This window comes from Haliaeetus albicilla, chromosome 14, assembly GCF_947461875.1.
Source record: "Haliaeetus albicilla chromosome 14, bHalAlb1.1, whole genome shotgun sequence".
Classification (NCBI taxonomy): Eukaryota; Metazoa; Chordata; class Aves; order Accipitriformes; family Accipitridae; genus Haliaeetus; species Haliaeetus albicilla.
The window spans coordinates 36,839,110-36,865,615 of NC_091496.1; the positions used below are offsets into that span (position 1 = coordinate 36,839,110).

General features: G+C 43.7%; 2 protein-coding genes and 1 long non-coding RNA gene across 8 annotated transcripts in view; 2 read left to right on the forward strand and 1 right to left on the reverse strand.

Annotated features, from left to right (window-relative positions):
* Nucleotides 1–26,506, forward strand: part of LOC138689019 (ankyrin repeat domain-containing protein 26-like) — a 118,917-nt gene that overhangs the window by 20,427 nt on the left and 71,984 nt on the right. The window lies entirely within an intron of this gene.
* LOC138689051 (uncharacterized) lies at nucleotides 3,336–4,011 on the reverse strand. The gene is made up of 2 exons (XR_011327855.1): nucleotides 3,834–4,011; nucleotides 3,336–3,569 (listed from the first exon to the last, which is right to left on the reverse strand). It is a non-coding gene; the product is annotated as an uncharacterized lncRNA (long non-coding RNA).
* Nucleotides 9,557–20,195, forward strand: LOC138689014 (histone acetyltransferase KAT6B-like). 6 transcript variants are annotated; one of them, XM_069802285.1, is made up of 7 exons: nucleotides 9,557–9,650; nucleotides 13,275–13,325; nucleotides 16,146–16,179; nucleotides 16,259–16,331; nucleotides 17,609–17,669; nucleotides 18,024–19,024; nucleotides 19,744–20,195. In XM_069802285.1, exons 1-7 carry the CDS (start codon nucleotides 9,578–9,580, stop codon nucleotides 19,864–19,866), a joined length of 1,416 nt encoding a protein of 471 aa, XP_069658386.1. In that variant the 5' UTR covers nucleotides 9,557–9,577; the 3' UTR covers nucleotides 19,867–20,195. The 6 variants fall into 6 exon arrangements, with proteins under 6 accessions (XP_069658386.1, XP_069658387.1, XP_069658388.1 ...); XM_069802286.1 differs by having other exon boundaries at nucleotides 16,262–16,331; XM_069802287.1 differs by lacking the exon at nucleotides 13,275–13,325.

The following is a 26,506-nucleotide window of genomic DNA, read 5'->3' on the forward strand; positions in this document are numbered from 1 at the left end:
TCAACAAAACAAGCAGTTCTACTTGTTTCAGAGAGTTACCTGTTGTTACTGAAGATCCGCAGTTGTCTTTTCCTGTCTGCAAAAGTCACTACCAATCGGAAGATTATACAACAAAGTCCCAGTTCTGGAAAAGTAAGAGTGGTTGTACTGAGATGAATTAAGACTGGAAAAATGTGGGGGTTTTACCCACTAATTCAAGGACTTAACAGGCAGCGAGGAAAGTGATGAATGCTGCTGTGACACTCTTCCTTTTTATATTAATAAGTGGTTTATTTGAAGCTAATACACTGTATTTAATTCCAGATATTCTGTTTCAACTCGATATTTAATAAACTTTGTAAACTAGTATGCGTCTTTGTTTTATTGTACCCCTTCTTGACTTTGCTTTCCACCCCCTTCCCTGCCCATATAACTCCCCAGATCTCTCTTCTGCTCACTTCAGCTTTGTTCACAGCTGCATCTTCATCCTGTCCTGGAGGCCAGGCAAATGGCCAGCATGTGTCTGTGTCCTTTTCCTCTGGGGAGGCTTGAAGCACAGTTCTGTTAAGATTGTGGACTAGAGTTGAGGTCTTGCTAATAATCAGTTCCCAGACTCTTCCTGTATTTTAGAGCAGTCCTTCTTGTGGTCTGGGCAGAAGGTAGCGGGTGAGCTTCTGGTAGACTCGGAATAACAGATGTGTTATATCAACTGTGTGGATGAACCAAACCCAACCATACCCAACCATAGCTCTGACCCAACAAAGCACTGTAGCTCAAATAATTTCAGTAACATCACTGCAATCACTGATATACTTTATATTGAACCTGTATGTAGTCTTCATGCGATTGGATTCTGAACATCGATAGACTGGAAAGAAAATGAGTGAGACAGAGGCAATGAAACCATTCTTCTATTGCTTCTTGGTATGAGAACAGGAGAGGCCTCAAGGTAGTAAAGAGCTTTTTGTAATGAATTTCAGTTGGGAAGGCTTAGGGGGGAATCTTTATCAATCGGTGGGAGGGGGCAGTAAAGAACAGCAGCCTTTTGGCATCCTGTGACAGGCTGAGAAGCAACGGCCACAAACTGAAATCTGAAATACAGGAAATTCTATTTAAACGTAAGAAAAAACATTTTTAGTAGCAGGTATACACTCATAGGGTGTGAGTTTTAAAAAATGTTGAGAATAACCACATTAGTAGGAATGCTACTCTCTATTCCTTTGGGAATTGAAATCAATTCTCAAGGCATTACAGTCCTACTTTTAGCATACATGTCTCACTTTCTTATGGTTTATAATTTGTAAGTAGTTTAATTAAAAGAAGGAAGACAAAAGTTTTATTGCTCTTTGTTATCAACTAAAATGTAACTAAACCTAATAAATCCAATTATGATCTACCTGGCTCCACAATAACACACTCAAGAGTCCGTTTCAATGATAACTGTATATTGGTTGCTCAAAAAGCGTGAGCCAGTGAGTCCATGTGGTTCTGAATATGCTAGTAAGTGTCTTCTGTTATACGTCACTCTTTTACTGTTGTGAAAAGAAAATAACATTTCTTTTTCATCACTTGGTGGAAGCTAGAAGATACCCATTCCTCATTCTCAGTAGAAGGCTATCTGTTAATCCTGCTGTGTGCCCACGTGTGTGTGGGGGTACGGTATGAGTGTCACACAGGAGTGGGAACAAGTAAAACTGCCACCATTCAACTCAGCATACCCACTGACTGTACAGGGCTCCAGAGGTGGCACACCAGAAGCACCACCACAGCTCCAGCTCTCCACCTAGAGCGAGCAAAAGCTGTTACAGGCACTGCCTGCAGGATGGGTGTAACCACCCAGTTCTCTTCAAAGCCTCAGAGCAACCCATGCAGAGAAATGCAATCTTCCCAGGCTGCTTTTCTGAGTTGTACCACCCCTCCTAGAAAACACAGCAGTTGCAAACCAGGCGTACTAAACCAGATGATTAGCAGCACGTGGTTATCAGCCCAACAAGTCTTCATTGAACTTCGTCCTTCTTGGTAAACAAAATACACAGGGTGATGTAATAAGGGGAAAATACAGACTGGAAAAAGGGAATGTGCGAGTGCCATTTTGTACCTCAGCGGTACAAAGACTGTGAGCTAAATTATCCAGCTAGAGTGAATCGTGTCAAAGGAAAGGTGTATCTTCAGCAGACTAACTCAAATATCAAGGCGTATGCCATACTTAAGCCACACTTAAGCCCTATTTGGCAATCTTCCTGTGGTACACGGGTCTTGTGCAGGGCATTAGAACAGGAATGGAACATTTCATGCAGGCAGGAATAGAAACAACAGTTACTAGATGATACTGAGAAAGCTACAGATAAGCTGCATAGAACACATGGAAAGGACAAAGCAACCTAATAGGAAATACCAACATCTTAAAAAAAACCCCAAACAAACAAACAAACAGGAACTATTAAACGAAAATAAAAATAGGAATGGATTAAAACTGAAACAAAAATGTGGCATCTTCAGCATCACCCATGAGCCAAAAAGATTAAAGACATAGTATGAACAAAGATCAAAAAGCAATACAAACAGCTGGTAATTGGTTGTCGTGGTTTAACCCCAGCTGGCAACTAAGCACCTTGCAGCCGCTCACTCACTTACCCCTCACCCAGTGGGATGGGGGAAAGAATCAGGGAAAAAAAATTAAAACTAGTGGGTTGAGATAAGAACAGTTTAATAGAACAGAAACGAAGGAAATAATAACAACAACAACAACAATAAAATGATAATAATAATAATAAAAGGATTGGAATATACAAAGCAAGTGATGCAGAATGCAATTGCTCACCACTCTCCAACCAATGCTCAGTGAGTTCCCGAGCAGCAATCTGCATCCCCTCCAGCCAACTCCCCCCAGTTTATATACCGGGCATGACGTCCCATGGTATGGAATACCCCTTTGGCCAGTTTGGGTCAGCTGTCCTGGCTGCGTCCCCTCCCAGCTTCTTGTGCCCCTCCAGCCTTCTTGCTGGCTGGGCATGAGAGGCTGAAAAATCCTTGACTTGGTATGAACACTACCGAGCAACAACTGAAAACATCAGTGCGTTACCAACATTCTTCTCATACTAAAGCCAAAACAGAACACTATACCAGCAACCAGGAAGAAAATTAACTCTATCCCAGCCTAAACCAGGACATTGGTTTAGCGATAGATTCTAGCTATTCATTTTGCATCTTTTTTTGGCTAGTAATGAAGGAACGGTTCCTGCTGTACCCACAGGACTATATCCACAGGCCCCATCAAGCACCCTCTTCAAAGTGTGAAACCGAATTTCAGCCCAACCAGCCAGCAAAGGCCCTACCAAGTAAAGCTGACTCTCTAATAACAAGGATTTTTATTGAGACCAGTCTGAAACATGTGACAGGGACCGCAGGGTCTCCTGGTCTTGGCTGGGGAGCGACCTGTAAAAAAACCAAAAGCTTTTGTGGCTGAGCATGTCTCCACTTGAAAAAGGACTCGAGAAGAAACACCTCCTCCTGGAAAGAGCGTAGCGACTGACTGTGTTTCCTCTACGTTGCCGACTTCTAAACAGAATCCTGCCTTTCTTCTGAGGTGTCTGGAAGACAACAAATATACCCGATTAAAAAACGCGCGATGCCCGCAACTCCTTCAGGGGATTTTCTGGTTCTGCACTAAACGCGCTTCCCCAGTTGGCGCCATTTGCTTTTAAGGCAAACCCGGCCGAGCCGCCCCCCGCGCTCCCAGCGGGGCATTGCTGCCGCCAGGGACATCGACCCCCCCACGGCGGCGATCCCCCGGGGCCCTGTGGGGTGCACGGCCCGGCCCCCTCCGGCCCCCCGCCCCCCGCCGGGCCTCTCACTCGGCAGCGCCGCATCCAGGCGCCTCCTTCCCCGCGCCCGCCGTCGCAGCCCGGCGCCTGAGGGGGGGAAAGCGAGGTCGCCCACCGTTCGGCGCCCCCGATAAGCACTCGCACGGGCAGGCCGGCGACTGACTTTAAAGACGCATCTGCCGGCACCCCCCGCACACTGACGCGCCTCGCCAGCACCCCCCGCCCTCCCGAGGCCGCGCATGCGTGGACCCGCCCGCCCTTCCCGCCCGGCGGGCGGAACGGGCCTTTGCCCGCCCGTTGCCGGCCGGCCGCGCGCGCGAGGCTCGCCGCCCTGAGGGAGCCGCTGGCCCCGGCTGCCGCCGCCGCCGCTCCTGCTGCTGCTCCTGCTGCTGCCGCCGCCGGCGGGGGAGCGAGCCCCTGCCCTCCGGCTCCCGGCCCGCCCGCGGTTCGCTCCGCAGCAGCCGGCCCGGCCCGAGGCCGCTGCCGGGGGCTCCGCTCCCCTGTCCCTGCCCGGGGCCCGACGCAGCCCGCCGGGCGCCTCCCGCCATCGCTCCCCTGAGGCGGGGCGGGACCGCGCCCGCAGCCGCGTCCCTGCCGCGGGATGAAGAGGATCTTCGCGAGGAAGAAGAAAGGGCAGCCGCCGTCCGGCAGCGCCTCCCTGCCCTGCCTCGCCCCGCCGGTGCCTGCGAGCTCCAGCAGAAGGACCTGGGCAAGCCGCACCGTGCGGCCGCCAGCAGTGACCTGGCCCAGGTGCAGCAGGGGCTGAAGAAATGCGGCGGCGATGGGCGGGATGAGGCGGGGCGGTAAGGGCGGGAGCAGCGCCGGGCGGGCGCTGAGGCGGGGTGGGGGGTCCCGTCCCCGGCGGTGCCGCTGCGGCCCCCGGCAGCTCAGCGGCGCTGGGGGCGAACGGCCGCAGCGCTGCGAGGAGCGGGAGGGCTGGCTCCATAGCCGAGCCCAGCCCTCGGCCGGGGGTGGGAGTCGGGCTTGTGCCGGCAGAACCCCTTGAATTCGGCCTGGCATCCCAGTGTTGCCTTACCCCCTTTGCCCCGGCCTCCTCGGTGCCCTCGTTGCCGGAGTCCTGTGTCCTTGCTGGGAGCGCAGGAGTGGAAGGGAGCTGGCAGCAGCCCGGCAAAGGTGGGTTGCAGAAGGAGCCTCGCGGCCCTTCTCCAACCACGCTTTGAAGTCGAAGCTTCGTTGTGTCCTCCAGGGAGTGGAAGAGGTGACATCATTGGAAATAGAAGCGAAGAATAGGACACGTGGGAAGTAATGGCTAAAATGCCCTTGTTCGTGTGAATATCTCAGTTCTGCTTCTCAGCATCTCCAAAAGCAAAATCCTGCACCGGGGCGTGGCAAGTATCGCCCCTCCAGGCTCCTTCCAAAAAGCGGGTCCTGTAGCCCATAGGGCTTCCTTGGAACAGTATCATTTAGGAGCAGGCAGCTTTTCAGAGGTGGTGTAGCAAAGCCTTCAGCCTTGCTGAAAGAGATGGGCAAAGCTCAGCACAGAGTTGGAAGCACTGGACGTACGGTGCCAGGTAATCACGAATCCTGGGTCAAAGCTAATCGCTAGGAGAGATTTACCATGTCAGCTGCCTGTCAGAGTGAACTCTAGAGCTTTTCATTGCTTGGCTTGTAGCTGCTGGGTTGGCGGCTCCAGCGCCATTGGAAGTGAGTGCTGCCAACCTGCTGTTTCCCTGTGGTCTCGCAGTGGGGTGGTTTTGCTGCTGCTCAGGCATCAGCAGTTCTCTTCTGCCCCATGGGTGATAAGCATAGGATTGCAGCAGCGGGAGGAACAGAGTCTGGGCAGGATCCCGAAGGCTGGGTGGCAGAACAGCTTTGGTGTTACTAGAGGCCTCTTGCAGGGATGGGCAACTGTGCACGCTCCGATGTTCTCTGCCAGCCTGTTCCCTGAAGTGGGTCTTCTGTGGAGCTCGGCAGGCCTTGCTCCAGGCAGAGCCATCTCCTTTCCTGTTGGCAGACTGAGAGGCTTGGCTGAGGAGGGCAGCAACGAGTCCACAGGTTTTCTGAAGGCTTTTCTTCTTTGCAAAGCTGATAGTGACTTCTTCAGGTTTGTCATGTTTCCTAGTGCTTGGTAGTAGCATAGCAGCTTTTAGATGATCGTGGACTCCTTCATAACCAGTCCTGGTTAGCTTTCAGGTAATCTCAGTCGGTCATTTCTTCAGAGATGAAGGGTCCCGCATACTTATAAGGGAATTTCTCAAAAAGTGGTGGTAGTTGCTCTTGAGGGACCTTCTGTTGATGCTTCAGTCAGTTCCCTGTCTGTAGCAAGACGCTACAAGTTCTTTGAAGTTTTGTGTGTTTTTCTTGTCCTCATCCTTGTTGCCATGGAGGAGGCTCATCAGCTGCCCGGTAACAAGCAGTATCTGCATTACAAATTGCTGTGTTTCTGTATCACGTGCCACTGCATTTCTGTACCTCTCCCTTTCTGTTCCCACCTAGCCAGGGAGCTGTTGTGCTCCTGTCTCTCAGCAAAGTACCAAGACAATTGCAAGGTTAGTTGAGCTTTCCCAAGTACAGAGGAGGACCTACCCACAGTGATGTGGTTCATAACTAGTGCTGGCATTCCCCTCAGTTCTTGAGGAACTGCAGGATTTTTGTTGCATCCCCTTCAAGGGAGGAGGGTCCTGGCTGTTTTCTAGCTTGTCTCCTGCTCTGTTGGGACAGGTGTCCTGCAGAGCAGCAGGCATTTTGCCTTCTGCACAGAGTGAAGCTTGTGCTGCTTTGTGCCTGTGCTTTAGGGGGAAACACATGCAAGGACTTTCTGCGTGATTGTGTCTTTGGGGACAAGTAGGCTGGTTAATTGACATCAGACCTAAGGTTCTGTGGTTTGAAGGATCTGTTTTCTTTCTGGCAAGGCTTTAACTTGAAGAAAAAAGTTTCATTTTCTTATGCCGGTCATGTATTGTGGAAACACAGTATTCCCTCCTTGGAGAGGACTTACTCTGTGGTAAGCTTTTTATGACTGTGATAGTTACATGCATCAGGAAGGTCAAATGTTACTTTCCTGTAGTCAGGATTGCAGTGTTCTGCTGTCTAGTTTGCTGTGTGTTACCAGAGGCATGTTGGTGCGTGTTCTTGGTTTTGCTGCAGTAGTAAGCAAGCTAGAGAAAAAGCAGAAATTCTCAAAGTGCAGGGAAACACTAATATTCTTGCTATCTCTGATATACTTCTGGCACATGAATGATCATAGAAGAACTAGAGGTTTACTTGCCATAGTCCTCAGATTCCCAAGCTTTGGTCTCTGTTGCTGTGCCATGTGTGTCGTCCTGTTGGAGGCAGTGACCAATGCCTGGGCATAGGCATCTCTTTGTGCAGATTCAGTTCTACAGTGAAGGAAATGTCACCTTACTAAGCAGATGCTGTGGAGGGTTTTTGCTAGACAGCCTCAGGCATTTGATGTGCAACTGCTGTTACTAGTAATGGATTGAGAAATCTTTTCTTAAGCTTGCTTTTTGGAAAGGGAAACTTGTGGTCATATCCATTTATCACAGCCTGAAATGATTTATTTGGTTGTCTGTCTGTGCTGATTTGATTTTTAGGACACCTCTGCATCTTGCTTGTGCAAACGGCCACGTGGATGTCGTTACATATCTGGTAGAAAACAAGTGTAAGCTACATCTTTCTGACAATGATAACAGATCGCCACTGGTGAGGGTATGTGGAATTCGTTATGTTCTTGTAAGTGGGGCTTATTGATTATGCACTAAATGATGTATCTTGCAGGATTCTTTACATAGACCTATGTAGAAACATGCATATTGTGATAGGCGTGGAATAGGCATATGTTAGCTAATCTGTGAAGGTTCTCTTATTTTCCAGTGTTGGGAAGCTTGGGGAGTTGTAACACAGTGAAATGTAAATGCTGGAAGTTTTTCCTTTTTTTGCGTGTTGTTCCCAGGCGGTATAGTGCCAGCAAGAAAAATGTGTGGCTGTTCTGCTACAGCATGGTGCTGACCCAAATCTGGCAGATGCTGATGGCAACACTGCTCTTCACCTTGCTGTCATATCTCCTAATATATCTGTAGCAGGGCTGTTACTTGAGCATAATGCCAATATTGATGCCCAGAGTAAGGTAAGTTTTTATATTTGTTAAGCAAGTTCTTTCAAAAAGTTGCATTACTATTTCTCTTGAAGGGTTTTGTGACTTTGATTTTTAACTTCATTTATCTGTCCTTTCAGGAGGGATGTACCCCGCTTATTCTTGCTGTCTCTGAACATCATGAAGAGATAGTAGAGTTTCTCCTTAAAAAAGGAGCTGACGTGCATGCTCGAGATCAGTGTGGAAGGTAAGGGGTTTGTCAAAACTCCACATGGATCTCTAGTATTCCTTAGGGTGGATTGATGAGAGGCATGGGAATGAGCGCTGGAAAAAAGCAGGGAGCCACACAGAAGGAGCTATTTTAGTGTGACTTGTGAAAGCAAGTCTGCATTGGCTGCTGTCATACCTCAGCTGATGCTTTCTGCATTGAGGATTGCGAGAAGGCATTGTCTGGGCTGGCCCTTCTGGCAGGAAACATGCCATTAGCTCAGCAGCATTGCCTCAATTTGAAAAACCATCTCCTGCGTAGCAACATAGTTTGTATGTTAAGTGTTGTCAATGTGGAAGCTTAGCTTGAAGATTGAACGCTTAATTGTTTTGAATCTCTCTCCCGTTTTACTGTTACTCTTAATACTTAGTGAAATTTTTTTTTTTTGGTTCATTTTAAAGTAATGGGGAAGACACCTTTTTTGAGAGCAAATAGGAATAAAAATAATTACAGTGTCTGTGTAAAAGGATCTATTTCGTACCGTATTTTGGATGTTTCAGAACCCCACTTATGACTGCTGCTTCTGGTGGGGAGCTTAATTTGATAGAAGTTCTTCTTCAGTATGATGCTGATGTTTCCCATAAGGACACTAACGGATGGACAGCTGAGGTTTATGCTGTTATTCATGGATATTCTAAGTAAATTTTTAACTTTATCGTTAGAATAGGTTGTCAGTTATCAGTGCGGCTTTTGAACATTTTTGGTAACAGCACCAAGGTTTAATGGTGTGTTGAGACCTGTCTTGAAGCTGTGCTCAGTGACATCTCCTGATATGTATCATTGCTGTGTCTAGTGTTAATTTGGAAGTTGAGGAAAATGTCTACCCAGAACTCTCTGTTAGATTTCAAGTTTTGTAAACTCTTTAAAGTGCCTGTACCCTACAGTTATCCAGAGGTGGAACTTGGCAAACTGAAATGCATGTAACCCCTCTCCCCAGACCAGCACCATTGTCCTTACTGACTTCCACTACAGTGACCAGGAACTACCAGCCTTTTGTTTCAGAGGAGGTCTAACTGATACCCCTTTTCTTAAAATCTTAAGCAGTTTTACTCTTATGCATCGCTTTGTACCTGTGGGTGTTCCTTCTCTAACGTGGTTATGTGTGCTTAAAAGCTAGGCTGAAAAAAATGTGCCAAGCAGGAGTTGTTAACTTCATAGGTATGAATATGCATCTCTAGAATGAACACGACTGTAGTGAATATTGAGGCTTGTAATCGTCATGCAGTAAGTTCTGTGTGTACTACCCTTAGCAAATGCATATGAGTATACGAATTCATATGGCTATGAGTATGTGTAGGGTGGGTAATAAGTGGCTGTTAACTGTTCTCTGAAATGGTATATGCAAGTATGTAGTTATTTTTACCAAATATATTTCCTCTCTTTCTCTATATAGTCTTAGTAAACAACTGGCAGAGTATGCAGGCTTCTGCAGGTGGTGCACAAGGCATCATGGTACCTAGCACTCCTCACCGGGTAGGAGCTGCTGGCCTTACGTTGGGTGCACCTGCTGTGGACAGAGGAGGTAGGATCCTTAACCGTGGAGGAGCTCATAAGGAAAATCATTATGGCCTTTTTTTTAGGTGGCTTGTATTGTTAGCACTTACTGTGTTCACCATTGACTTTAGTGGAGGCATCAGATGGAGTAGCACAAGAAGTTCGTGAATGTGCTTATTTGTTGCTAGCTGGAGGTGCTTCTTGTCAGGCTGTGAAGGCAGTTGTTGTTTGTGTAACGCTACATGTCCCCTTCTAGGGTTGTTGCCTTCTGCCTGTCAGATTGCCCCTCTGTATAGGTTTTCCTAGAGAGAGAGAGAGAAGGGGGATAGGGGAGGAACTAGGTGAGAGTGTTTTTGTTTTTCAGGTGTGTACTTTTTACCTATAGATGGCCATTCAGATTGTGAAAATCCAATTGCAAAAGCAGTAGGTTCATTCTGAGTAGTTGTTCATATTTCTGTAGCAACAGATGAGTTAGCAGGAAGATACGTCTTGATTTCCACTGAGTTTGTGCGTCTTTGTTTTAATAGTTTCACCTGCACTAAGCTCCTCTTAGTGAGTAAACTTATTTCTCAGCATCAGTTACCATTGTTTCCATGAAGGTGCTGTAGAGACATATTGAGGAAAAATTGTCTTGGAAAAGTAACTTTGTTAGCAGCAACAATGCAGTCTCCGCGTATACTGTGTCTTCTTGGACATAGTTTGATTTACAATAAAAATAATGCTTTTCTTCCACTTTCAGTAATTTTATGAAATAAGCTTTAAAAAAAAATCCATATTACCTTGTGATCCAGAAAAACAATTAAATTGCCTTGTGATCAAAAAACTACCTCCTTCAGTGATTTTTTTTTTTTTTTTTTAAATCCAGTCTATGCTTGTGAGCTCACAGAGCCCTAGAGGAATCTTAGAAAATTAATATTTTAATCTAAATTAAAATTGTTTGTCTTGTACTTTACATCTGAGGCCCTACAGTGGGGAGTTTTATTCTTTCTGGTTTTTTGAGGGTGTTTTATCAGAACTATGTGGCAAGTGGGCAGTAGACAGTGTTCAAACACAGTTCATTACTCCTTTTTTAAATATGTCAAGAAATATGAGCAAAACATGGGATATTTGTCCTCATTGACTTTTCCCAGACATAGGAATTTAATTTAGAGCCAATTTTTGTTCCTTTGACGTGGGAACAGTTGCTTTGATCTAGTCGGAGATTTGTAAAGTTCTTGATAGAGTGAAGGAAGATTTTTTTTTTTTTTCCTTTATTTTTTTGGAAAGGGCTCGGTACAGGTAGTATAATCAGCATAATGTTGCTTTCACCCAAACAGCACTCTCCGTTACGGCCTCCTGTGCGTGTAGATAATTGCTGTGGTACCACATTGTAATGGCTGACAGGCCTGGGTTATTTTAAAATATGTGGCTTGCAAAATAACACTGTTGTGTGATTCCAAAACTGACATACTCTCAGTGAACCAAATAATTTTCCCCATCCCTTGAAAATTATAGTACGACTAATGTAAGTCCCCAATATAATGGGAAATCTTTACTTCTTATCTACATTTGAAGAGGCATAGTAAGTGTGAAGAGAATATTACGTGGGTTAAGGACTTCGGAGGAGAAAGAGCATGCTGTGTTCTCAGTCTATTTCTAGTAGGGCTTGTTTTTCTTCTGAGTAGTACGAACCCTTTTCTCCTTGTGCTCAGTCTCTTAAAAGATGACCCCAGTGTGTTAAGCGAGAGAGATTAGTAGCATGTAGGGAGCATTTATTGGCATTAACTCTGCAGTCTCTGGCTTGCACCCACAAAGCACAGGTCCTGCGTCACGAGAGTCCCTTTGATATGCTGCAGTAACAGGCTTTGAAGCCTCTGTTAGAGGAGAAGCTGGGATGATCTTGAGCAACCAGAGAAACACCCACTTCAGAATTCTTTTCTTTTGCTCTTCTGTACTATTTTTCTGGGGTCTTCAGTGTTGTCCTTATTCCTTTTGCTGCTTTTGCACTTGTTGAACATTCTTCAAAGTATTCTCCTCTAACGAGCAAGTCAGCATATTTAAGGAGTTGGCTCATACTTATTTGAATGTTTACTTTTTGTCAGAACCTGAATCTCTTTATTAATCGTGGACAGGTTTGCAAAAACCTCCAAATGAATGGCTTCCAGCCGTAGCATACTGAATGACAGACTTTTTAGATTTGAAGTTGGAATTTCTTTGGCAAAAAATAATAATAATAATTATGCAATTTTTCTAAAGGCAAGGATTCAGATTTCTAGTATGTCTGCAGTGGCAGCTTTTTTTAACTACTGCAGTGCATATTAGTGTATTGTTCCTTCAGTGTTTCCCTGAGTCCCTACCAAAGCTGTTGGGTTTTTTTAATCGAAGAGCTCTTGAAAAGAATTGAGTGCTTCAGCGTGATTTATATCTCCTGAGGTCAGGAAAAGTTGTCCTGTATCACCTTTTAAGAAAACTGAGAAACGGACAAGGGATGAGAAACCATCTTGAGGTCCTTTCTTAACTCTTTTAAGTGTATGTTTTTGATAGGAGGCCTTTTGCCACATCCATTCCACGAATTTGCGGTAAAATCAATATAAGCAGGCCTCCCTTCCTTCCGCTCCAAGACAAATGTTATGGCCTTGTCATGAAGAAATTTGGTGTTGGGTAGCTGCAATAACAGAACCGCACCATTCGTTGACTTAAAATATAAAACTTTATTAAGTAGGATGGGTAGAGCAGGTGGATAGTGATTTATATTCTAAAACTTCTCTTCCATAGCACACAGACATGCGTACACACACAAACACGACGCTCATACCAGTCAACGTACCCGTTTTGGTCCAGTTGTGGCCTGCCTTATAGCCCTGGGGGAACAGGGTATTCATTCTGAGTGCTTATTGTGTCTGCATTCTGGCTGGTGGCATAACTTCTGTATCTGAACAGTTCAGCATGGTTAAATCAATTTAAGCAGAAATCTCCTACCTTCAAACTGAGGTAGGAGAGGCCTACGTTTGCGTTAGGCACTAACTGATACAACTATTAAGGTGAGCTGCTTTAAGGCAACAGGTTTCTGGCTTGCTTTTTTAGTGAGGGATAACAAACATGCCAAAACTGTAACTTGAGATGAGTGAGTGTAAGTAACGTAATGGCTCAAAGTTGCATGGTGATGTGAGTACTGAGACCCAAGATTTCCTTCAAAATTTCTGGATAGTGTATCTCCAAAGTTTAGTTTTTGGCACCTAAGGATTTTTGGGATGCTTAGAGGGAGGGATTTTAAGTGCGCTGTATGTAAGTGCTCTACAAATATGAAGGAATTGCATTTGCAGTCTGTTAGACAAAGACTAGTCAAGTTGAGGGAAATCTAAAGTTGGCAGTAGAGTAAATTCCTGATAATCTGTTTGAGTATTTCAAAATATTGGAATATGGGTATTTTACATGGAGCAAGTAAATTAAGTTACACTGACACTGTCCCTTGACAGGAGAGTTCTGTAGATCGTGATTGGTTTTGTTTCTAGCGCTTATAACCATAGAGTAGGCTGATAGTCACAGTATGTTTTCCCGTTGCTATAGCTTTGCTGATGTACTGCTTATGTTTTCCAAATTTCTGGGGATTCAAATTTATTCTGATGTCATTGTTTCATCTGTCCTTTCCATGCCTTTTCATAAATGGATATAGGAATGCAACAATCTCCTAACCAGACATCGAGAACAGGAAAATCAAGGAAAGGTATTCTATACAGTAGCATTTCAAATACGAAACATGTTGTACAATATACAAATATAGACACATCTATGATGTTTATTATCCTGGAGGTCCCTATTTTGATGGTTTTGGTTTTATAAATTAGATTTGAGAGCAGGCTTTAGGTGCTTTTTAGTTGTTTGCATGTTTTGCATGGGTCCTTTATTATTGACTTGAGTGTTTGCTTTGTGTCATTAGTGGTAGTAAATAATTATTTTTTTTTTTTAAATATTCTCTTCTGTTAGTCCAAAATGGAAATGGACTTCAATTGAAGTGGAAACAAGCAGTCCCCAGACACTGCTTTTCTAGATCTCATTTCTATGGTAGGGCAACAAGGTCTGTCTGAAAGCTAGCTCATGAACTTTCTCTCTTGCCTTCTAAAGGACAATGTGATCTGGTTTTGAACATTGCTTAAAGTTACTATGCATTGAAAGCAAAAGTTCAGATAACTTACTCAGCTGGTTTGACTAATTATAACTATGCTAATTGAAAATATAACTGAAGTCACCTGTCAAGAGTTTATAACTGATTGCTCCACCCTATCCACTCAGTTCTGAGAGACAGATTTTTATTCAGTGTGGGAGGTTAGCAGGTAGCTTAGACTGCTGGTGCTGAGTGAGTTAACTGAAAACTGTGGTATGTGGAACCAATTATTATTTTTAAATATTATGTGTTTGTAATAGGAAACATTAAAAATCAGAGACTGTGTTGGTATTTTGACTGTTTTAGCTTGTCCTCCCACTGGAAGTTTCAGCCTCTAGGTTTTGTCTACATGACATGTCTACACTGAACACGTACGCTGTATTTCATTGTCTGAAAGCCCTGTTCAGGTCAGGAGATGTACTCATCAAAGTTTCCACATAAACCCTGTCTTTAGGACAAAATTTCCATGCTTATTTGTGGTTTACTGGTAGTAGAGGAGATGTCTTCAGGCATGGTATGCCTTTGTTTTCTTTTCCTTTGAAGACCTTGGTTTGGTTGTCATCGTGTGAATTTATGGAAGGTTACCAGTCTCCTGTTCATAAGCAACTTCATTTTGTTATGATAGTTAACAAGAATTAGTTATCAAGAACTTGAGGAACGCTGAAATAGCTACTGTGTGGAGATTATATTGTTTGTTTTTTCCCTCCTGTACTGGGAATTGAAGACCCCTTTTATTTCATCTTGGTTGTTGATAGTTGAGAGGTTTTAGCACTCTTTAGGCTGGATTCCTAGAGTTCAGATTTCTTTAGTACATCAGTGATGTGCTAGAGTGCACTCTCATTGAGTTTGCAAGTGGCCTCAAATCGGGGGAATCGGTAGATATGCTTCAGGGCAGTGCTGCCATTCAGAGGGGCCTTGAAAAGCTGGGTAACTGGACTGTCAGGCCTGTCTTACAAAATTCAGCAAGGGCAAATGCCAAGTCCTGCACATGGAAAGGAACAACTACTTGCTACAAAACATGCTGGGACTGCCTGGCTGGAGAGCTGCTTTGCTGAGAAGGCCCACAGGGTCTTGGCAGAGAGTGAGCTGAGCATGAGCCAGCAGGGTGCCCTGGCAATTGAGAAGGTCAACAGTGTCCTTGGCTGTATTAAAAGCAGCATAGCCAAAAGTTTGAGGAAAGTGATTGTCCACTCCTACTTGGCACTCACTGGATTGTGTCCAGCTCCCTGGCTATAACTTTGAGCCCTCAGTGCAAGAGAGATTGGTGTTTCAACAGTGAGCAAATTCAGTGGAGGGCCATCAGACTCATCAGAGGCAGGAGTATTTGCCCTTTGAGGAGAGGCTGAGGAAACAGGGCTTGTTCAGCCTAGAGAAGAGGCAACTTGGAAGAGGACCTAGCAGCAGCTTCCAGTACATCTGAGAAGACAAAGCCCGGTGCTTCCCAGTGCTGCCTGACAGGAGGCAGAGATGCAAGAGGCATAAATGGAAACAAGAGAGTTTCTAATAGGGTCTGAGGAGCTTTACCATGATAAGGACAGTAGAACAAAGAGGTTGTATAGCCTCCCTCCTCGGAGGTGTTCAAGACCGGACTGGATAAAGCCCTAAGCAACCTTATCTGACCTCATAGCTGAGCCTGCTTTGAGGAGGCAGTTGGCTAGGAGACTTCCTGATGTCCCTTCTGACCTGATTTATCCTATGATCCTATGTGCAGGTTGCCTTCATAACACTGATGAATACTTGGAGTGTAGTATAGAATGCCCTGATTATGCCCCTTTTGTCTGTTGAATACGCTTTTTGGTGCAGTGTAGAGAACGGCTGGTGATTATTCTACCTGGGGATAAGCTTTAGATCTTGATGTTGCTTTTTGATTTTCTTTACCTTTTCAGAATAATCTGTCATTAGGTAGAGCAGCAGATAGTGTAGTATACAGCATAATGTTATATGCATAACGTCACAGAAAACAGTAAAAATCTCTGCATGTGATGTGTACTCATGTGTGTAATATGAGTACTTAGGAGGTTCATTTACTTACTGTCTTGCTAAGCTACCGCCAGTTTAACTGTTTGCGAACATAGCTTATTCATGCTATGCTATTGGTTTTTTTTAGTTTAGAGATGTTTGTTAATCTTCTAGGTGTAAGAATCCGAAGGAGATACAAGTCTGGTCTTTTTTGTTTTTGTTTTTGTTGTTTTTAATTCAGTATGGCTCAAAAAAGCAGTTGTTTTGGAAATATATTCATTCATGCTGTCTTGTGTTGAATTGAGTACCCAAAGTTTCATTCTGTTATGACCTGTAGAGTTGTCCATGTTAAATGTTTATATGTACTGGTTAATTTTTAGCATGCCAAATCTAATTTCAACATGTCAATTAATGTTTGAACAGCAATAGATGACTTTTCCCAAGGAGGCTCAATAAGGTGAGACTTTAAAAATACCTAACAATTACCTGAGGAATGATTTGAGAGACACAGTACTCATTTTGCTTTGCTTTTTAAGAAGCTCTGAGAAAGAAGGGAGTGATGACAGTTGGCGTACTTCTGAGGAAGAACAACTTGATTTTACCCCCAAGGTATGCTGCTTTTACAGGAAGAATGTCCAGTAAAAATTAGTGATTTGAAGGCAAGTTTTCTCTGGGATTGAAAGAAACTGCAGTTCCAGCCAATATTGTTTTCTTCTTAGAAGCAGTCTCTGGCCTGCCAGCCTTTCTTCTGCTATGAGTTTTTCCTGAAAGACCTGTAGCTGTGGCAAAGCATGCAGTAGACTTGTGGTTTGGGGCAAAAGAGCAATAGGTGACGAGATAAACAGCTGCATTCTTTTATTTGTTCTTGATCATTTGAATCAGACTTTCAGGCCCTAAAAGTTTACAAGTTACTATTATAACCTGTTCTGTTCTTCTCCAAACATTGTTATTGTTTCCTGTAAATTTGGTGATAGAATCCTAACTGATAAAGAAAAAGGGCGTTTATTTATCAAGATCTACTGAAATCCTTCATCACCTAGTTCTCCTTTCCTCCTCGTCAGTTTCCTCAAGAGCGCTCAATGGATGAGTTACTCAAATGGGTCGTCTTTTTCTTCTATGAGATGGCATTCTGTGCTTGCATGTAGTCTCACACTGCATGTTTTCCCTTTTTTTTTTTTTTTTTGAATGCTTGAGTAGTATTCTTTTTGACAGCTACAAGCTCTTGTGCCTACTGTTTTTACTAATGTTATGAAGAATTATCAACTTCTGCAGTGATGTCTGGAGCATCTATTCTGTTGCACTGGGATTCTGCAGTGATGAGGAACCTGAGTGTGGTAGTTGAAGCCACTCTGGAATGCTGGAGATGCAAGCATGTTTAGTTTTAACATGATTTCATTTTCTTGCACTGATTTAAATAGAAATGATGCGGTTTTTTCTGGCATGATTTTGAAATTTAGGGATATTTTGGTAAGTGTACTTGCAGGGACTAATTTATGCATTAAGTCTAGGGATCTTAATAGTTACTTGTGTTGTGCACATTTGCAAATAAGCATCCCGAAACTGCAATCTTAAAATATAGCTGAATTTTACTTAAGTATGAGAGATATTAAAAACAGATTTTTAGAACTGTTATGCATGTGAACATAGTTTTAGAAACAATTTGCAGAAGGGTGCCTGCACAGTGTTTTGGGGTGAAGTACTCACTGAATTGCATATGTGGGGAGTGTTTGTGTAGTTAGAAGTATAGGATGAAGCCAGCACCTGAGCACTACCAAAAGGACAGCCTGATTATGTTTAGTGTTCAAGATTTGATGTGAACAAAGGATTTGTTGTTGTTGCTGTTCAAAAAAAAAAAAAATTTTGCTAAGATAATTCTTTATTTACAGAAGCTGCAGAAGCCAAACTTGACACTGTTAATGAACGTTTCCCAGCAGTTCAAGAAAAACAGTAAGCTATTTGGAAAAGGTTGTATGATATACTGATACGTAAAAGTAGACTTGCTAAGTAGTATTTTTATAATTTTTTTTTTGCTATAGCAAGTGAGAAAAGTAGCATTTTGAAAACACAGCACTTAGTCATTTCAGAAAAAAATAAGTTTTATCATTAAATGAAGATATTAATCCCCTCCTAAGCCTTTGTCCCCAGTCAAGTCCTTCGTCTATCCTGCCCATCCCTTACCTGGCTCCTTTTCCAGACATTCCCAGATGACTCCTCTCCTGTGCATTAATCTGGTAACATGCCTATTGCTATTTACATAACTCCTTTTGATCACATGCATTTTTCTTTTTCTTGTGCTTTAAGATGATGGTGATGGTTCTAGAATTGAAAGTCCCAAGTCACCAAAGAAAAGCCTCAAACAAAGAACCCCGTCAGATGCAAACCTGAGCAGAGGAGAATGTGGAGAATTGTTGAGTCAAGATGTCTCAGATGCAAGCAACCTGGAGGAAGAAGAATCGGAGGAGGAGGAAGATGATGAAAATGAAGGAGATGATGATGAAGATTATGAGGAGGCAGAGGAAGAAGAGGAGGAGGACGAGGATCTTACACAAGATGAAAAGGAGGAGGAGGATCTGGAAGATGAAGAAACTCAGTCTAATGACATATTGGAGGAGGAGCAGGGGGAGAAAACAGAACCTAAAGGGGGGAAATCAATCAGAAATTGGAGTATTTTAGTAACACTAAGTATGAAGGAGAAGCTTGGTGTGGAACTGGAGATGTCTGTGATGATGATGATAAGTAAAGAACTTCATGAAAAGGTGGAGGAATCTGTTGATACTCCTGTGTCTTTTATAGCTGGGTGTTATGAAAGGTCGCAAGAAGATGCAATTGCCATGTCTCCAAAGATAATGAATAATGAAGTATCTTGCAAGTCAGTACCAAAACAAGCTGTCTTTCAAAATCTAAATAATTTGCAAGATACGCAAGAAAGCTGGAACAGGAAGAGCATGATACAGGAGAAGTTTCACAGAAATGCTGACTCCTGTTTTGCAGACTCTGAAACGACAGACTGGAAAAAAGAGATACCTCAGCCTCTCTTAGGTAGTTGTGGTCTTAAGGAGAAAAAGTCAAGCTTCAGTGATGGCTTTGAAAGTGGTGATAATTTTTGGTCAGCAGCAAAAAACCCGAGGCTTGAAAGTCAAAGACCTGTCATTCTTGAACGTGTGGATGATGAAGATACTGAAGAAGAGCAATCTGAAGAGGTAGATGATAAAGTCTGTGAAGCACTGAAACAAGCAAGTGAAAACTTGTGCTTAAATAGGCATGAAGAATATTTAAGAGCAGCATTTCACTCAAGCACCAAAGTATATAGGGATGATTCAATCACAAGGATATTTTCTAAGGGTATTATAGGTAAGAAACAACTGGTAAACTGGATTTCTGTTAATACTTATTCTTCACATATATCTGTCTTTTGATCATCCTTTTTTTGAAATTAGAAAATGTCTTACTCCTAGCCAAAGCAGTTTCTTAGGTATAAGAATAATATCAGGCAGTATTTTCAATACTTTCTTCTGTTGGTTACAGTAGTTTTGCAGGAAAAAAGAATAGGCAGGAGACTTTTTCTGGAATCAATTACATTTTTCTCAGTTGTCTGTACAGATTTTATCTGTGAAGATTTACTGCCATTTAGTAAAAATTCATGGTGTGGTGGCTGAAAGTGAGGAAACAAAAATAAGTTTGAATAAGATTGAGAGCAGGAAGCTAGTGATTTCCCTTGGGGCAAGGTAGGGAAAAAGAAGGAATGTGTTCCAGAGTGATGTAACTTAAATGAAGCTAGTTAGACTGACATTAGGAGGTGCTTCTCAGGGGCTTTGCAGAACCAGGGGTGAGACTTAATGACATTAGGCATTGCTCTCTACTCATATAGATTGTCATGGAAAAACTGAAGGCGTTGTAAAACAAAGCTCAACGCAGTTTCCCTTTTGCCTTACACAAGAAAAGTATTTTTCAAGTTGTTGATGGATGGTGAAGAAGATGCTTGTTTCTGCTCTTTCCAGCTGTCTTGGTCAATTTCTTTTAGGCAGAATCACCTGAATGGGAAGAAGAGGAGGAGGAGGAGCAGGAGAAGGAAGATACTGGTGAAGAGCTCCAAACTGCAGTTGTTGAGGGTGTGAAAAATTCTATTTGTAATGATGGCCATTAAGTCCACAGTGCTTCAAAAGACAACACTGGTGAGAGAAATTAGTAAATACTGATCCAGTTCTTCCTCTATGAATATTAATGCACAGTAAATGAACTAAAATGGTGATTGACTTCTGAGATAGCAAATTTTTCCCTGGCCTGTGAATCCTAGTGGGCATTGGCAGAGAAGGAAAGAGCTTTTGTTCCTTTTCATTCGTTCTTGAAGAACTGAAGTTGTGGTGTTGGATTCCAAATGATGCTGTGAAATATGTTCATCTGATTCATGTCAATATAAACAATGCTAGGGCCGCATAATAAAATGTGACCCTCACTGTCTATGTAATCTTTAACCATTTTTGTCGATCCTTGTATAACCACAGGCCGGGAGGAGACAGATGATATGTACATAGTTCGTTCTCTTTTTGCCAACCCAAAACCGGTTTTGTTGTTAACTATTCTGGAGGAGAACTGAGGCATTTGGATGTGTGTTTGGCCTCAGGGACTGCAGTGCTTGGGATCTTGATGGGCCATTTATTGTATGTATTTGTTGAGGGGGAGGTGTCTGTTCTGAACTTGTTTGGGTTCTGATGATCCACAGCTGGTGCTGTGCAAGGTGTCGGCTGTTACACAGGATGTCTGCTGTCTGGCCCGAACAGTGAGGAGCCTGGTCAGAGAGAAGTTTCCAAGCACCCACACAACCAGGAGATGGAGAAGAACAAGCCTAGTATGAATATGTAACGAACGTTAAACTATAAAAGAAGCTGTCTTGTTTTTCACGGCGCGCGTTGTGGTAGAGCAGAAGCTCCCGGCGTGCCCAGCGCTGTTTGCTTGCCTTTATTCATTTAATAAATTGTTAACTTTGTTTGGAATCCTGTTTGGGACTAAATTAATTTATAACACTAATCTTTGTTTTTCTCCATCTCTCTGTCTGGTACCCTCTCCCTTTTTAGTAGTTCCTCCTCTCTGTTCTGTAGCCCATTGCTGTTCCAGAGGCCAAGCTAAAGCCACCAAAACCAAACTTGTATACTAGTTACATACACTCATTTTGACCCACAGACCAGAGGTACAAAGCTACAAAGTCAAGGCCATCTACACAGAGAATGAGAAATAACACGCGTATGCTTTCAGTCTGCAATTCTCAAACTTTGTGCAAATTATTTTGAACAGGACTAGCACCAGTGTACACACAAGGTAACGGAGCAACAGAGCACTTGATTCATACCTCCCATTCACTAGGGGAAGCTTTCTTCTCCAGGATGAACTGAGTGTGAAAGAGTAATGCTTGAGAATGAGAAAATGTCATGCTGAAATTAATGACTGCAGAGAGTTAGGACAAACAATAACACAGCTCAGAACACTGCCTTGTAATTGGCATAGGTAAGATAGCAGTATGATTATAGGTTTCCTGGACCTGTAAAATGGGCTTGTGATATTATCTTTTTTTAAGAGTGTGACAAGAAGCTTTTATTTAATGAAGTTTGTGAATCAAAACAGCTTTAACATTAATGAGTAGGACCAGGCCTGGGGAAACTCTCCCAGCTGAGGCTGCACTTGGATGGGAAAGCAAAAAATCTTTTTAACCTGGCCATCAGCATCTTAAAGCAGGTGGAAAAGATATTTAGATTGACTAGGAGCTGTGTGGCAGGAGAAAGGGGGATAAAGGGACAGAGTCACAGCAGCACAGAATTGATGCTGAAAGGGACCTCTGGAGATCATCCAGCCCACCTCGGCTGCTCAAGCGGGGTCAGCTACAGCAGGCTGTGGAAGGCTGTGTCCAGCTGGGTTTTGAGTATCTCCACATAAGGAGACTCCATTCCCCCTTGGGGGAACCCGTTCCAATGTTTGACCGCCCTCACAGTAAAAAAAAACATTTTCTTACATTCAGGTGTAGTATCGCGTGTTTCCGTTTGTGCCCATTGCCTCTTGTCCTGTCACTAGGGACCACTGAGAAGAGTTTGGCTCCTTCTTCTTCCTGTTCATGTCTTGTACTGGGGAGCCTGGAATTGGACAGTTCTAGTAAATGCAGGACATGGGGGCTAATCTCCAGTTTCACATTGCAAATGACAGTGCCTGCCTGAAGGAGTACTGTATCCAGCCATGTCTTGCAGATCAGCAAGGAAGAAATGCGAGTCACTTGTGTTTTAATGGTTACCTACGGCACACTCATCTGACTAAACTGCATAAAGCAACAGCACCAGCTCAGGGCGTTTATGAAACTCAAAGTCAATGAACTCTGCAGGATTTCTAGCTATGCCTTTGTCATAACCCCCCAAATGTTCTGTGCTGAAGCATAATGTGGAAAACACTCAAATGGCTCTGGTCAGAAAGATCCTAGAGCCAGAGTAACTTCTTGTGCCAACCCTGGAAGATGATATTGCAGAGTCCGCAAAAAGCAGCACCAAAAGCAGGTCTGGTAGCAGAAGGAGAAGAGGAGAAATGCTAGCCGCCCAGCAACTGGAAGGGTGTGTAGCAGGCTTCAACCCAGAGGAAGCAGCTACAAATGTCTCTACATGGCAGTCCCAAGGAAATGTCACTCGTGAACCCTGAGCAGTGGTCAGTGACATGCACACATTCATGTGGCTATGAGGTGCTGATTCTGAGGTGAGTCATCTGACCTCAGAATCTAAGTCATCTAATGCATCTTATTCAGGCTCATCTGTCAGGTGCGATACCACAGACCCCATTACCCAAGAGAAAGGAGGCTTAACTGTATTTGGGTAGTCTAAACACGATTTCTGCTGCACTCAACCCAGAAACAGCAAGTAATGTGCAACAGAATGCAAAATAGCAAGCCTGCCTTCTAAAACACAAGCATAAACCTCATCTAGGGCCTACCTGTTTTAAGTGTAGGAAGTCACATTGCTTATAATTAGACCTTAAGGGTAGGGTTTATGTTCTATATTCAACACACTTCTTTAGCCAGTACATAGGGCTGGAAAGAAAGAGCTGGAAAATGTACCTCAGCGGACTTTAAGACCTGGAGTTTCTGTGGACCTCTGCAGTTATACATCGGCATAGACAATAAAGCCAGCTTTTGGACCCAAACTCCCAGCATTATCCCTAAAAAACCCCAAACACCACTAAATAGCCTACCTTTCAAAGGCACATCGAATGACAACCAAGATTAAAGCAAAAGGGATACTGAGCAGGAGATCATGAGGCTGAGGGTAATGGATGTCTTCAGACTCTTCCATGTCCTGCCAGGTGATTCCTGGGGGCAGCCAGAACTCATGCTGCCACAGCCACTCATTCAGAGAGCATGCCATTCTGGAAGGAAGAGAGACCAGAAAAACTGAGCCCCATACACAGCAAACCTGTCAGCACAAGCCAGCGAAGCAGAGGAAGGATTACACCCTCGCTGAGGTTGCATCTGGCTGTGAAAGCAGAAGAGGTGGGGAACACATCAGTGCCCAAGGAACTGGTAATCTGCTCACAGATTTTTATCAGGTGCTCGGTGACTGCCGCCTCCTGGCACAGAACCAAAAAAGGGCTAAAATGGAGATGCCTCAGAATTCAACAGAACGTTAGTGTCATCCTCAGCAAGATGTATCAGAAAGTTTTAAGTTTAATACTGCAGCTTCTCAGGTTCATAGGTTCCTTTCTACAGGACTGACAGCTTGGTATCACAAGGATGCGGCAAGTCTGCTCCAGATTTGGCTGCCAGCTGTCCTTTTATATGTACAGATCCATATTTTTTAGTCTTTGATCTTGTGTATTTGTTTCTATTTACACATTGCAATTCCACTGTGTGCATGTGTGCGTATGTATGCATTATAATTAATATTATACTGAGACTTCTCCTTTAAAAAAAAAAAAAGATCTCTGCTTTAAATGATTAAGGAAAGTATTTCCAGGCAAGAATTTTTGTGCTAAGTGGTAAGCTGGATTATTAATGTAATTTTAAAGACCATGCCTGAAGGTGGGATTTACATACATGATCAGAGAATTTAGCAGCATAAAAGACAGTGGAATGGGTGTAATGAAGCATTCAGCACGAAAATACTGTTGCTAGGTAATTCTACCTTATACACAAATATGAGCTGCACTGCCCTCCAGTACAGGCTGCTCACTCTGGCTGGTAACAACAAATATCCCAAACACGGGCTCTGAACAGAAGTCAGACTCTGTGCAGGCACAGAATAAGGCAAGGGGAAGCGTGGGAATGAGATGCCCATTGAGATCATCTGAATAGCACACAGGAAATGCCATTTTACAAAACCAAGGGGAAAAGCATGTAATTTAAGTGTCTGAACTGAATATCATAAAGCATCTCACCCAGCAGAGGCCCAAACCCTGGCCCATTTTCTGCAAGGAGAACTGCCTAATAAATAAAAAATGAATCATACATTCAATTTTGAAGATATCTCTAATTCAGAAATAGTTTGCTAGTTAAACTGAAGATCTGCCTTATTGCAGAATTTTGCAGTCTGAGGGATATCATCCGAATTGTAACCTCTTGTTGTGGTTTCACCCCAACTGGTAACAAAGAACCACGAAGCCGCTCGCTCACTCCTCCCCTCCAGCCCCTGTGGGATGAGGAGAAAATATAAAGCAGGCTCGTGGGTCAGTTGAGACAAGGACAGGGAGGGATCACTCCCCACTTACAGTCATGGGCAAAAGACAGGCTCAGCTTGGAGAAGAAACAAAATCAATTTAATTTACTACAAATCAAAGCAAAATGAGGATAATGGGAAGTAAACCCAAATCTTGAATCACCTTCCCCCCACTCCTCCCTCCTTCCCGGCTCAACTCCACTCCCAATTTTCTCTACCTCCTCCCCCTGAGCAGCGCAGGGGGACGGGGACGGGGGCTGGGGTCGGTTCCTCGCACCTTGTCTCTGCCGCTCCTTCCTCCTCAGGGGGAGGAGGACTCTGCGCTCGGCCCCTGCTCCGCCGTGGGGTCCCTCCCGCGGGAGACAGCCCTTCACAAACTTCTCCAAGGTTGTTACTGTGAAAAAGCCAGTTGAAGAAACTCTCTAAGACTCAATTTTGGAGTTTTAGAAAGCAGGCATTCTTTATTGCAGCGCTGGATGCACGCTAGGAGGAACTATCCCCTGCGCATAGAGCGCTGCAATAAAGAATGCCTGCTTTCTAAAACTCCAAAATCGAGTCTTAGAGAGTTTCTTCAACCGGCTTTTTCTCGGTAATGGTTTTGGCGACCCAGATGGGACACTGCTTCCAGACCTCGATGGTTCTGTGTGATTACGGGACCTCCAGCTGGCACCGAGGGATTCTCAGGGAGAACCTCCAATCCCCACACCAAAGAGCTCAAAGTAAGACCCCTGGTAAGTTTAAAGGCATTCTATCTGTTGGTTTTTTGGTTGCCTGCCTATAAGACGCAGCCTAAGCTACGCAGGGTTGGGCTAGAAAGGTACCTATGGGATTTGTTCTGATAAGCCCGGGTTCTGGTTTGGTAAAAGGGGTTAAAAGTCTCCAACTTGGCTAACTGTCTTGATTTGGTCTCTGAATTTTGGTTTGGTTATCGGAACTTGTCTATTGGAATTATGGATTTGTTTCTGGTTACATGGATCATACATAGTCGTCTTGCTACTCATATTTAATATGGGTGGGAGATCATCTAAGTGAGGCATCCTGAAAAAGTCACCGTTGGGGTGTGTCTTGAAACATTGGCAACAGATTGCCAGACCTCCGGTGGGGTCGCAACAAGGGAAAATTTGATTAAGTATTGCAATCAATGGTGGCCACTGTATAAATTGGACAAATGGGAAAAGTGGCCTATGAATGGTATGTTAAATTATAACACCTTATTACAATTAATGTTATTCTTGAGGACAGAAGGAAAGTGGGATGAAGTGTTGTATGTGGATATGTTCTTTACTTTGAGGAGACATCCGGAGTGGCAAAAGGAATGTGGTATAAATCTTGCACTTAGAGATCCCTTTGTGTTGTGGTTTAACCCCAGTCAACAACTAAGCACCACACAGCTGCTCACTCATTTCCCCCCCACGCAGTGGGATGGGCAAGAAAGTAGGGAAAAGAAGTAAAACTCGTGGGTTGAGATAAGAACGATTTATTAGAACAGAAAAGAGGAAACTAATAATGATAACACTAATAAAATGACAATAGTAATAATAAAAGGATTAGAATATACAAGTGATGCACAATGCAATTGCTCACCACCTCCCGATTGATGCCCAGCTAGTCCCTGAGCGGTGATATCCCCGCCCCTGCTCCCCCCAGTTTATATACTGGGCATGATGTCACATGGTATGGAATACCCCATTGGCCACTTTGGGCCAGCTGCCCTGGCTGTGTCCCCTCCCAACTTCTTGTGTCCCTCCAGCTTTCTCGCTGGCTGGGCATCAGAAGCTGAAAAATCCTTGACTTTAGACTAAACACTACTTAGCAACAACTGAAAACATCAGTGTGTTATCAACATTCTTCTCATACCTAACTCAAAAACACAGCACTATACCAGCTACTAGGAAGACAACTTTACCCCAGCTGAAACCAGGACACCTCATTTTAGCTTTGGAAAAGGAGAAGGGTAAAACTTTGAAAAGGTGTTGTTCTGCCTGTAGTATAGGGCAACAGTGTTCAAAAATTTCTGAGCAAAAGGAGGATGATATTGATTTAATAATAGCCACTGAACGAAGGTTGGGAACCTCAAACACTGGGTATGATGTCCCAGGGGAAGAGAAT

Excerpts from the sequence above, each read along its gene's own strand:
- LOC138689014 (XM_069802285.1), top strand. The coding sequence starts at position 9,578 with ATGGTACCTAGCACTCCTCACCGGGTAGGAGCTGCTGGCCTTACGTTG. Across the intron at positions 16,180-16,258 it reads TCCCAAGGAGGCTCAATAAG|AAGCTCTGAGAAAGAAGGGA; the intron begins GTGAGACTTTAA and ends TTGCTTTTTAAG. Across the intron at positions 16,332-17,608 it reads AACTTGATTTTACCCCCAAG|AAGCTGCAGAAGCCAAACTT; the intron begins GTATGCTGCTTT and ends CTTTATTTACAG.